Raw genomic sequence first — 11,265 nt, 5'->3', positions numbered from 1 at the left:
CCCTACCACAGCTTTATCAACTAAGGTTATAGAATATCTAAATCTTTTGTTATCATTTCAACAATGTTCATAGCATCTTCACTAGGAGGAGATTCCCTCGTATTTTATTTATTTATTTATTTATTTATTTTTTCTGAGATAGAGTTTTGCTCTTGTTGCCCAGGTTGGAGTGCAATGGTGTGATCTTGGCTCACTACAACCTCCGCCTCCCAGGTTCAAGCAATTCTCCTGCCTCAGCCTCCTGAGTAGCTGGGATTACAGGCATGTGCCACCACGCCTGGCTAATTTTGTATTTGTAGTAGAGATAGGGTTTCTCCATGTTGGTCACAATGGTCTCGAACTCGCCACCTCAGGTGATCCGCCCGCCTCAGCCCCCAAAAGTGCTGGGATTACAGGCATGAGCCACAATGTCTGTCCGAGATTCTCTCTTAAGAAACCACTCTTTGTTCATCCATAAGAAGCAACACCTCATGCATTCAGCTTTTGTTAAGAGATTGCAGCAATTCAATCACATTGTCAAACTCTACTTCTACTTCTTGTTTACTTGCCATTTCTACCACATCTACAAGTATAAGATCATGAATTGCAGATCACAATAACAGACGTAATAATAATGAAAAAGTTTGAAATATTGAGAGGATCACCAGACTGTGACACAGATACACAAAGTAAATGCATGCTATTAGAAAAATGGCTCTGGTAGGCCCGGCACGGTGGCTCACACCTGTAATCCCAGCGCCTTGGGAGGCTGAGGTGGGTGGATCGCTTGAGGTCAGGAGTTCGAGACCAGCCTGGCCAACATGGTGAAACCTCGTCACTACTAAAAATACAAAAATTAGCTGGGCGTGGTGATGGACACTGGTAATCCCGGATACTGGGGAGGCTGAGGCAGGAGAATCACTTGAACCTGGGAGGCGGAGGTTACAGTGAGCCGAGACTGTGCCACTGCACTCCAGCTGGGGTGACAAAGCAAAAAAGACTGCATTTGATTTAATCTGATGCAACATAAAATGGAGCGCCATAAAATGTGCTATGCTTGCACTTATATGCAAAGTAGTGTAGCAGATGCTATTTTAGTAGATAATAAGTATGCCTGTGTTCCAATAACCCTTTTATCAGAAAGTATAACACTTAAATATATCCCCATATACCGATAAGTTTTAATGACAACTAATACTGTAATGTGTATCATAATTACTTGCACATACGAGAAGATCAACACATGGTCATGCAGTTGACTAAAACTATGCCAGAAAAATAATAACAAGGTTGAGAAGTGGGGAAGTAAGGCTGACAGGACTTGAGTTAAACCTAAGGAGAATGAAGAAGTCCTATCAATGATTAGATAGTAAAAAGGCAAGGCAGTCTGGATGGAAGGACTCCTTATTATTAATATTAGCAGGCTTACTGGTGGGAAGTTAGGTGTGGTCCCAGATAGTGGAGCAAACTGGTCTGGTGGAGACAGGAGCTAGCATCCTTAGTACTGGGACTGGTGCCTGCAGCAGGAGCCATCTCCTAAAGAGAACAAGGTGTGGGAGAAAGAAAAGACTCAGTTTCTAGTGCTCTATTTCTAAATTACTCAGCAGACAACTTTCTCAGGCTTTGTATTAGAGTTTTCAGTTGAGGATGCTTAGAAAAATTTTAAAGATTCACTCTCCCCACTCCACTCTAACATCTTTCCACCTGCTTGCAGACAAAATTTTAAGTAGGAAATCCACAAACAGAATAAAAGTGTTTTAAATTTACGTAAGTAGTGGAAATAACAATATAATACAAATGAGTTCTAGTTTAAAAAATCAGGCAGCAAATGCTAGGGAACTTCAAAAAGTTCATGGAAAAACTGAAAGATTAAAAATAGGCCAGGGCTGGGCACAGTGGCTCAAGCCTGTAATCCCAGCACTTTGGGAGGCTAAGGTGGGTGGATCACTGGAGGTCAGGAGTTGAAGACCAGCCTGGCCAATGTGGTGAAACCCCATCTCTACTAAAAAGACAAAAAACTAGCCAGGTATGGTGGTGCACGCCTGTAATCCCAGCTACCTGGGAGGCTGAGACAAGAGAATCACATGAACCCGGGAAGCGGAGGTTGTAGTGAGCCGAGATCATACCATTGCACCCTAGCCTGGGTGACAGAGCGAGACTTTGTCTCAAAAAAAAAAAAAAAAGCCAAGTGTGGTGGCTCACACCTGTAATCCTGAAACTTTGGGAGGCCAAGGCAACAGGATCACTGGAGCCCAGGAGATCGAGGCTACAGTGAGCCATGATCTTGCCACTGTACTCCAACCTGGGCAACAAAGTGAGACCCTTTCTCAAAAAAGAAAACAGATAAAAATACAAAACATAAACTTTATTTTTCAGCATAAGCTCCATCGAGTTTAAGACACTTTTGTAAGCAATGATACCATCCAGTTAGTCCATTCCACCATAAATGACGGTCCTGGATATTTAATCATGTTATTGCAATCTGTTTATTAACTAAAGAAAAATGGATGCCCTTTGAAGTTATCTTTTTAAAACATTAGGAAACAAGAAGTCAGAAGAAGCCAAATTAGAACTCTAAAGTGGATGTCTAATGATTTACCGTCAAAATTCAAAATTGCTCTTGTTTGATGAGAGGAATAAGCAGGAGCATTGTCCTAGTGGAGAAGCAATCTCTGGTGAAGCTTACCTGGGCATTTTTCTGCTAAAACTTTGCCTGTTTCTAAACACTCTCATAATTTTTTTTTTTTTTTTTTCCTTTTTGTAGAGGTAGGTTTTGCTATGTTGCCCAGACTGGTCTTGAACTCCTGGCCTCAATGGATCCTCCTGCCTTGGCCTCCGAAAGTGCTGAGACTACAGACATAAGCCACTGTACCCAGCCTCAAAACACCATTATAATAAGCAGGTTATTGTTATTTGGCTGTCCAGAAAGTCAATAAGAAAAATGCTTTGAGTATCCCAAAAACCAGTTGCTATGACCTTTGCTTTTGACTAGTCTAGTCCACTTTTATTTTGACTAGACCACTTCCACTTCTTGGTAGCTATTGCTCTGTTTGTGCTTGATCTTCAGGATTATTTTGGTAAAGCCATGTTTCATCTCCTGTTACAATTCTTGGAAGAAATGCTTCAGGATCTTGATCCCACTTGTTTAAAATTTTTATTGAAAGGCAACTGAAATTTTAAGTAGAAAACCCACAGAGAGAACAAAAGTACTCTTGTCTGTAGCTGATCTGGGTGCAATAGTTTCCATACCCGTCAAGTGGAAAGTTTGCTCAAGTTTAATTTTTCTGTCAGCATTGTGTACGCTGAACGAACTGAGACATCTGTGGTGTTGGATATTGTATTAGTCCCTTCTCGCGCTGCTATAAAGAACTACCTGAGGTCGGGCGCAGTGGCTCATACCAGTGCTGTAATCCCAGCACTTTGGGAGGCCAAGGTGGGTGGATCACCTGAGGTCAGGAATTTGAGACAAACCTAGCCAACATAGTGACACCCCATATCTACTAAAAATACAAAAACTTTCTGGGCGTGGTGGCAAACGCCTGTAATCCCAGGTACTCACGAGGCTTAGGCAGGAGAATCACTTGAACCTGAGAGGCAGAGGTTGCAGTGAACCGCGACAGTGCCACTGCACTCCAGTCTGGGCGACAAGAGCAAAACTCGGTCAGAAAAAAAAAAGAATTACCTGAGAGTGGGTATTGTATAAAGAAAAGAAGCTTGACTCACAGTTCCACAAGCTGTACAGGAAGCATGTCTGTGAGCCTCAGGAAACTTAAAATCATGGCAGAAGGGGAAGAAAGCACATCTTCACATGGCCAGCAGGAGACAGCATGTGAAGAGGGAGGTGCTACACACTTTCAAACAACTAGATCTCGTGAGAACTCTATCATGGGACAGCACTAGGGCGATGGTGCTAAACCATCAGAAACCATGCACATAATCCAGTCTCCTCCCTCGATGTCCCTCCTCCAACACTTCCTCTCATTACACTTCTACACGAGATTTGGGTGGGGACACAGAGACAAACCATATTAGATATTGTCTGTGCTATAATCGCTGGTTCTCTTCAATGAGGGCACAAACAAGATTAATTTTTTCTTCACAAATTGCTGTGAATGGTCTGCTGCTGTGGGCTTCATCTTCAATATTTTCTCGTCTCTTAAAATGAGTTGTCCATTTGTAAACTGCAGATCTCCTTGGGGTATTGTCCTCATAACCTTTATGTGAAGCATCAGTGATTTCACCGTTCTTCCACCTAAACCTCACCATAAATTCGATGTGTGTTCTTGTTTCAATTTTAGCAGAATTCATGTTTCTCTGATAAAAGAGCTCTTTTCTAAATGTCTTATCTTTGTTAATGTCCCTCACTAGATCCTGCTGAGACATGTTATAAAAGTCAGTTTATTCTGGTGCAAAAAACATTTGAAATTCACACTTTTTTATAATATATATTTTCCTTGAAAATTTTGAAGAACCCTTATATAGATGAATGATAGATTATCAAAGTTTTCCTAAATTTGTCAGGCTTTATTCTTCACAGTTTTCAAATGAAAGGGCTTGGAGAAACCGAAGAACTAAAAGGGTTGCAGATAGAGTCCTGAAGGGAAAGAAAAATTGATATACTCACATCTTTGAGCTGGGCAACAAAAGTTATGAGTCAAGGTATTTGGTCACATAACCGTAAAGATAAATTAGGTTTTATGACATTTTTGGGTTTTGCTTTGTTTTTGTTATTTTAAAATAGGGACGTTTTAACTGAAATATCAGTGAACAGTCCCATTCCCTATTCTCACCATTGGTACAGTGGATCTTGTTTTTCTTAATGTGGTACATATTAATAAAATTTATGAGATCTGAGGTCTATTGCATTTGAAAGATTAACCAACATAAACGGTATACTTTTATAAAACTCGTTAAAATGACAAAAAAGGTTTCACATTTTTGAGAAACAAAATGATCTAAAATACTTAATATGAACTGGCATTACCTTGAACACATTGCATCATGATTACATGAAAGAGCTGCTGAAACGGTCATGTGTTTGGAGACTACTACATCTGTAGGCTTAATAGTAAACAGTTGTTTGGTTGGTTGGTTTGCCGCTTAGCATCAGGACACCCACTCCTTGTGTGGGAAATGTACAATTGTGTGAGTCTATGGGTTGAAACCCAAAAAGCCTGATGTTTTTTCTCATTCCTGGCAACCGAGGGATATGACCAAATTGGGTCAATTGAATGCCCTTGCCCCTAACTGTGAACAGAGACTAGTGTTACAAAGAAGGAATAAAAGATTGGAATCAATGCCAGTGTCTTTCCATTGCCCCGTCGTGTCAGGGTCCAAGTATCCAGGAGCTGTAGTCCCTTAACCAGCCTGTACCTTTGGCCATGGCACCAGCTACCTACTTTCCCTATGTTCCCAAGTTATCTGGTAACCATTGAGGAAATTATTTTCCTACTTAAGTATACAAAAATCAGTGTCAGCTTTTGCTTGACAGATTCAATCATCCTTCAGAGATGTAGGAGAACTATTAGCAGCCAAGGGATGCTGCTAAGGCCAGTGTCTGGACTCTGCAGTTTTCTAACTTGTGATATTGGGTCACCCCACTAAGTTCCAGGAGAGCAGCAACTGCATCTGGCTTAATCATTATGGGGTGGCCAGCTCCCAACTCCATACCCTAGGCAAACAGACATTCAGTGAGTATTTATTTGACTTTGACTTGATTGAAGAAAATAGTAACACTTGAACCCTAGGTGTCCTCAGTATCTATTACAGATTTCTTGATCCTGACTGCTATAAAAAAAAATTTTTTTTTTAAAGCAAGAAAACTAACGAATGATGACCCTAAGCTTTAAATTCAAGTAAATAGAGGGCTGGGTTTTTTTGTTGTTGTTTGTTTTTTTGTTTGTTTTGTTTTGTTTTGTTGCATAAGCAGAAATGAGGAAGTCAAGAGGAAGAGATTAGATTTCTGTTGTGATAAATCGAATCTGCTAAATGCCAGGGCTTTTTAATTGTCTTAATCACAAGTTAAACCAGTTGTGTTGCTGCCTAGATGGCTATATATTTGTTTAAAAGTACAGCAGTCCCTCCTACTGGACTTTGATCCTGCAAAAACTACTGTTATCTAACTCACCCTCAGACTGTCACTGGAACACCTGCATGAAGAATGTTCTTTCATTTTTAAAAAAAGATTTTGCATATATGATTTATGTCAGCTTTCAAAATGATTAGAAAACTTTTTATTGTTCTACTTTTGCTGCTTGTGACTGTAGAAGAAGCAAGGATGTCATCTCTCAGTTTTCTGAATATAGAGAAGATGGAAATACTATTTTTCACAAAGACTGAAGAAACCATCATTGTAAGTTCAAGATACGAAGATAAACAGCCTAATTTCAGCCACCTCTTTGTGAAAATAGAAGATCCTAAAATACTACAAATGGTGAATGTGACCAAGAAGATCTCATCAGATGCTACAAACTTTGCCATAAATCTGGTGACAGATGAAGAAGGAGAAACAAATGTGACTATTCAACTCTGGGATTCTGAAGGTAGGCAAGAAAGACTCATTGAAGAAATCAAGAATGTGAAAGTCAAAGTGCTCAAACGAAAGGACAGTCTTCTCCAGGCATCAATGCCTATTGATAGAAATATCCTAATGCTTATATTACCACTAATACTATTGAATAAGTGTGCATTTGGTTGCAAGATTGAATTACAGGTGTTTCAAACAGTATGGAAGAGACCTTTGCCAGTAATTCTTGGAGCAGTTACACAGTTTTTTCTGTTGCCATTTTGTGGATTTCTTTTGTCTCAGATTGTGGCATTGCCTGAGGCGCAAGCTTTTGGAGTTGTAATGACCTGCACGTGTCCAGGAGGGGGTGGGGGCTATCTCTTTGCTCTGCTACTAGACGGAGATTTCACATTGGCCATTTTGATGACTTGCACATCAACATTTTTGGCTTTGATCATGATGCCTGTCAATTCTTATATATACAGTAAGATATTAGGGTTGTCAGGTACATTCCATATTCCTGTTTCTAAAATTGTGTCAACACTCCTTTTCATACTTGTACCGGTATCAGTTGGAATAGTCATCAAGCGTAGAATACCTGAAAAAGCAAGCTTCTTAGAGAGAATAATTAGACCTCTGAGTTTTATTTTAATGTTTGTAGGAATTTATTTGACTTTCACAGTGGGATTAATGTTCTTAAAAACAGATAACCTAGAGGTGATTCTGTTGGGTCTCTTAGTTCCTGCTTTGGGTTTGCTGTTTGGGTACTCCTTTGCTAAAGTTTGTATGCTGCCTCTTCCTGTTTGTAAAACTGTTGCTATCGAAAGTGGGATGTTAAATAGTTTCTTAGCCCTTGCCATTATTCAGCTGTCTTTTCCACAGTCCAAGGCCAATTTAGCTTCTGTGGCTCCTTTTACAGTAGCCATGTGTTCTGGATGTGAAATGTTACTGATCATTCTAGTTTACAAGGCTAAGAAAAGATGTATCTTTTTCTTACAAGATAAAAGGAAAAGAAATTCCCTAATCTAACAATTAAAGCATTACTGAATTCCTACTCTGGGTAGGGCACTGTGGGAGAGTAAAAGAATAACTACAATGATACCTGCTCTTAAGCCACTTATAATCTAATTAAAAATCTGACATTGGGGGTAGAGAATACACACACACACACACACACACACCACACACACACACATATATGTATATGTGGGTGTATGTATATATACACACACACACACACACATATCCGTACATGCTAAGTACTCAATGAGTGGTGGAGATGATAACATGAAAGTTCAGAGGAAGGAGACAACTTTTTTTTTTTTCAAGACAAAGTCTTGCTCTGTCGCCCAGGCTAGAGTACAGTGGCGCGATCTCGGGTCACTGCAAGCTCCGCCTCCCAGGTTCACACCATTCTCCTGCCTCAGCCTCCCATGAAGCTGGGACTACACGTGCCTGCCACCATGCCCAGCTAATTTTTTTTTTTTTTTTTTTTTTTTTTTGTAGAGACAGGGTTTCACTGTCTTAGCCAGGATGATCTCGATCTCCTAACCTCGTGATCCACCCACCTCGGCCTCCCAAAGTGCTGGGATTACAGGCATGAGCCACTGCACCTGGCCGGAAGGAGACAACTTTGCAACTGTGTTGGTTTGAGAATGTTTTTGTAGGCTATGATGTGAATATGATACTTTCAGTGGTCTCCTATATGATCAATGTTAGATTTTAGGAAAATTAATCTGACAGCGAGTAGAGGGTGGAGAGAGAGGCCACAAGCCAATTTAGAAAGGTTTAGGGAAGAAGCAATATAGTGCAAAAAAAAAAAAAAAGTGATAGCACTGATAATTGAGAAGAGCACTGACAATTGAATTATAGGTTATTTCTGTAGGAAATACATTCACTATAAAGAAAGAAAGAAGACAGAAGAGAAACGAGGTCCAAGAGCTGACCCTGTGTTGCAGGGTAAACAGTAATGCCTTTGGTAGGTTAACACGGAAGACAGGAGAAAGCTCAGCTCTGAGGGCAGAGATGCCACATTTACTTTAAAACATACTCATTTTGACGTGCTAATGAGAGCTCCAAATAGAAATTTACAAATTCATTCACTGAGTGAGAATTTACCAAGTGTCTGCTATATGGGTGTTCCTTCTTTAAATACTTAGGATATATCGTAATCACTAAAGAAGTTTTCTATTGCTCCCTCCAAGAGGGAAGTCCCCTTAGGGAAGGTTGGAAGAGTGAGGAGCTGTACATCATGCCAGGAAGCAGAGTTTGTGTTGCTGTCCCTTGCCCCCCACAACCACCTGGGCACAGCAGATATTCTTAGGTTTGGGAACAATTGGCTGCAGATGGGACTGTAGTTTTAAAGACTGCCCCTTTGGGAACTCAAGGGCCATGCATCCTGTACTGAGGTCTCTGCAACCATGTGAACTACCTTCACAGCATCAGAGAAAAGATCCTTTAGATTTGTGAGACCGGTTTCCAGCCCTGCTATATTCGAGCCTGAACACTAAGACTTCCCTGTGCACCAGCAGATTTTTACTTCCTTCATTTTCAGTAAGGCATTTGGAAGCAGAATAGCCTCTTTGGACTGAAAATACTGAGTTACCTGAGAACAAATGTGAAGTAGATGTTGAGGTGAGGCCTCTTGGAAAAACTGGACTTCCTGCTGACCTGACATAGGAAGCTTGAAAGGTTTTAATTTGGAGGGATAAGATATTTGATATTTAGTTTATTTTACTTCAAACTGTTTATGCTGATTTTAGCAGCTTTTTCAAGTCACTGAAACCATATTCATTTACATAAACTTAGATGACTGATGACTTTTCTGCCAAAACTTGGGAAATATTAGTTGGTTATGAATGAACACTTGTCAGCATGCAGTTGGCAATATTTTTATTTTAAGAAGATTGGCAATGAAGAACTGAAAAACTAGCCTTGGAAGCCTTTTACTTTTTTTAATTTAAGAAAATTAAAGTATCATTTGATAGGCATCCAAACCAGATACCTAAAGCATCACTCTTTTTTGATTAAAGACGTGTATTGGTCCTTGTGAGGTGTGAGAATTGAGTCCAGTCCAAATCACTCGTCTCTATGACATTTCATTTGAAACATATTGGTGACATTTTTTCCTTTGATTAAATAAAGAGAAACACTAACTTCCTAAGCGAAAAGCCAAATAACTAACTTACTTTCCTGGTTCAGTTGTAGCTAGGACATCTTATATCTGTGCGATGCTTTTTGCACTATGATGATGTATGTACCACGATGTCACTCTTTCTTTCTTTCTTTCTTTTTTGAGATGGAGTTTTCACTTTTGTTACCCAGGCTGTAGTGCAATGGTGCTATCTCAGCTCACTTCAACCTCCACCTCCCGGGTTCAAGCGATTCTTCTGCCTCAGCCTCCTGCGTAGCTGGGATTATAGGCACCCACCACCATGCCGGGCTAATTTTTGTATTTCTAGTACAGACACAGTTTCACCATGTTGACCAGGCTGGTCTTGAACTTCTGACCTCAGGTGATCCACCTGCCTCGGCCTCCCAAAGTTAATGGAATTACAGGCGTGAGCCACTGCACCTGGCCAATTCTTTCAAGAAGAAAAAACATTTTAAGACCATAACTAGTCCTTGTACCTCATATAATGTGATCTGATTGTGCCATATATTCCCAGTGTGTAAACTTTTGTAGGGCCAAAGAAAAAACTTCCCTTTTGTCCTCTGAAGGTTTGCTGAACATCAACCAACAAAGGCAGATAAATAGAAGAAAAGGATTTTATTTCATCATAGTTTTATGTGACTTGGGAGCCTTCAGAATGAAGACCCAAAGGTATAAGGGGACAGTCCATTTTATGCTTAATTTCAACAATATATGGACAGCTGTGTAGAATATGGTTGGACAAAGAGGGTATAATCTAATGCTATTAGATGGGGAAATCCAGTAAGACCTGTCTGCTTAGATTCTTCTTGCCCTCTCTCCATAGGACCCTCTTTGGAATGGGGGTCTTATGACCTAAACTCAGACAGGGTGAGTCATATAAGTTCTTTGTGGTCAGATTTTACATAGAAACGCAGGGAGAATGCTACAGTTATATATATATACATATATATATATATTTTGTTTGTTTGTTTTTGTTTTTGTTTTTTTTATTTTTTTTGAGATGGAGTCTCGCTCTGTCACCCAGGCTGGAGTGCAGTGGTGTGATCTTGGCTCACTGCAAGCTCTACCTACCGGGTTCATGCCATTCTCCTGCCTCAGCCTCCCGAGTAGCTGGTACTACAGGCGCCCGCCACCACGCCTGGCTAATTTTTTTGTATTTTTAGTAGAGATGGTGTTCCACCATATTAGCCAGGATGGTCTCGATCTCCTGACTTCGTGGTCCACCCACCTCGGCCTCCTAAAGTGCTGGGATTACAGGCGTGAGCCACCTTGCCTGGCCTAGAGTAGTATTTTAACGTTTTATGGCTGGCTTTATAAAAAAGGGATCCTGATTTCTGGGACCTGATGTGGGAAAGAGGAATTCTAGTTTCTGTGACTAGTCTGGGGAAGAATGTGGGACCAGAGACAGGAGAGCAAAAGGAGTCAGAGAAAAATTTTTGCTTCTAAGGCTGTTTCTGAGGCCTTTATTGTGGGGTATCATTTTCTGAACCCCAAAACTTTGAACTCAGTGTGTTTCACTCTCTGCTCTTGCTGTGTGACCTGAGGACGAATCACTTAACTACCCTGAGCCTCAGTTTCCTCATCTGTCTGACAAAGCTAATCATACCTTTTTCAAGAAACTGTTAAA

At 40.4% G+C, this 11,265-nt stretch overlaps 1 protein-coding gene across 1 annotated transcript; it reads left to right on the top strand.

Annotated features, from left to right (window-relative positions):
* Nucleotides 1–2,726: 2,726 nt before the first annotated feature.
* On the top strand, nucleotides 2,727–7,590 carry SLC10A5 (solute carrier family 10 member 5). The gene has a single exon (XM_008000977.3). It carries the CDS (start codon nucleotides 6,182–6,184, stop codon nucleotides 7,511–7,513), a length of 1,332 nt encoding a protein of 443 aa, XP_007999168.3. The 5' UTR covers nucleotides 2,727–6,181; the 3' UTR covers nucleotides 7,514–7,590.
* Nucleotides 7,591–11,265: the final 3,675 nt, after the last annotated feature.

The sequence above is a fragment of the Chlorocebus sabaeus genome, chromosome 8 (genome assembly GCF_047675955.1).
Source record: "Chlorocebus sabaeus isolate Y175 chromosome 8, mChlSab1.0.hap1, whole genome shotgun sequence".
NCBI lineage: Eukaryota > Metazoa > Chordata > Mammalia > Primates > Cercopithecidae > Chlorocebus > Chlorocebus sabaeus.
The sequence above is the reverse complement of the archived record's forward strand: the minus strand, read 5'-3'. Positions and strand labels throughout refer to the sequence as shown.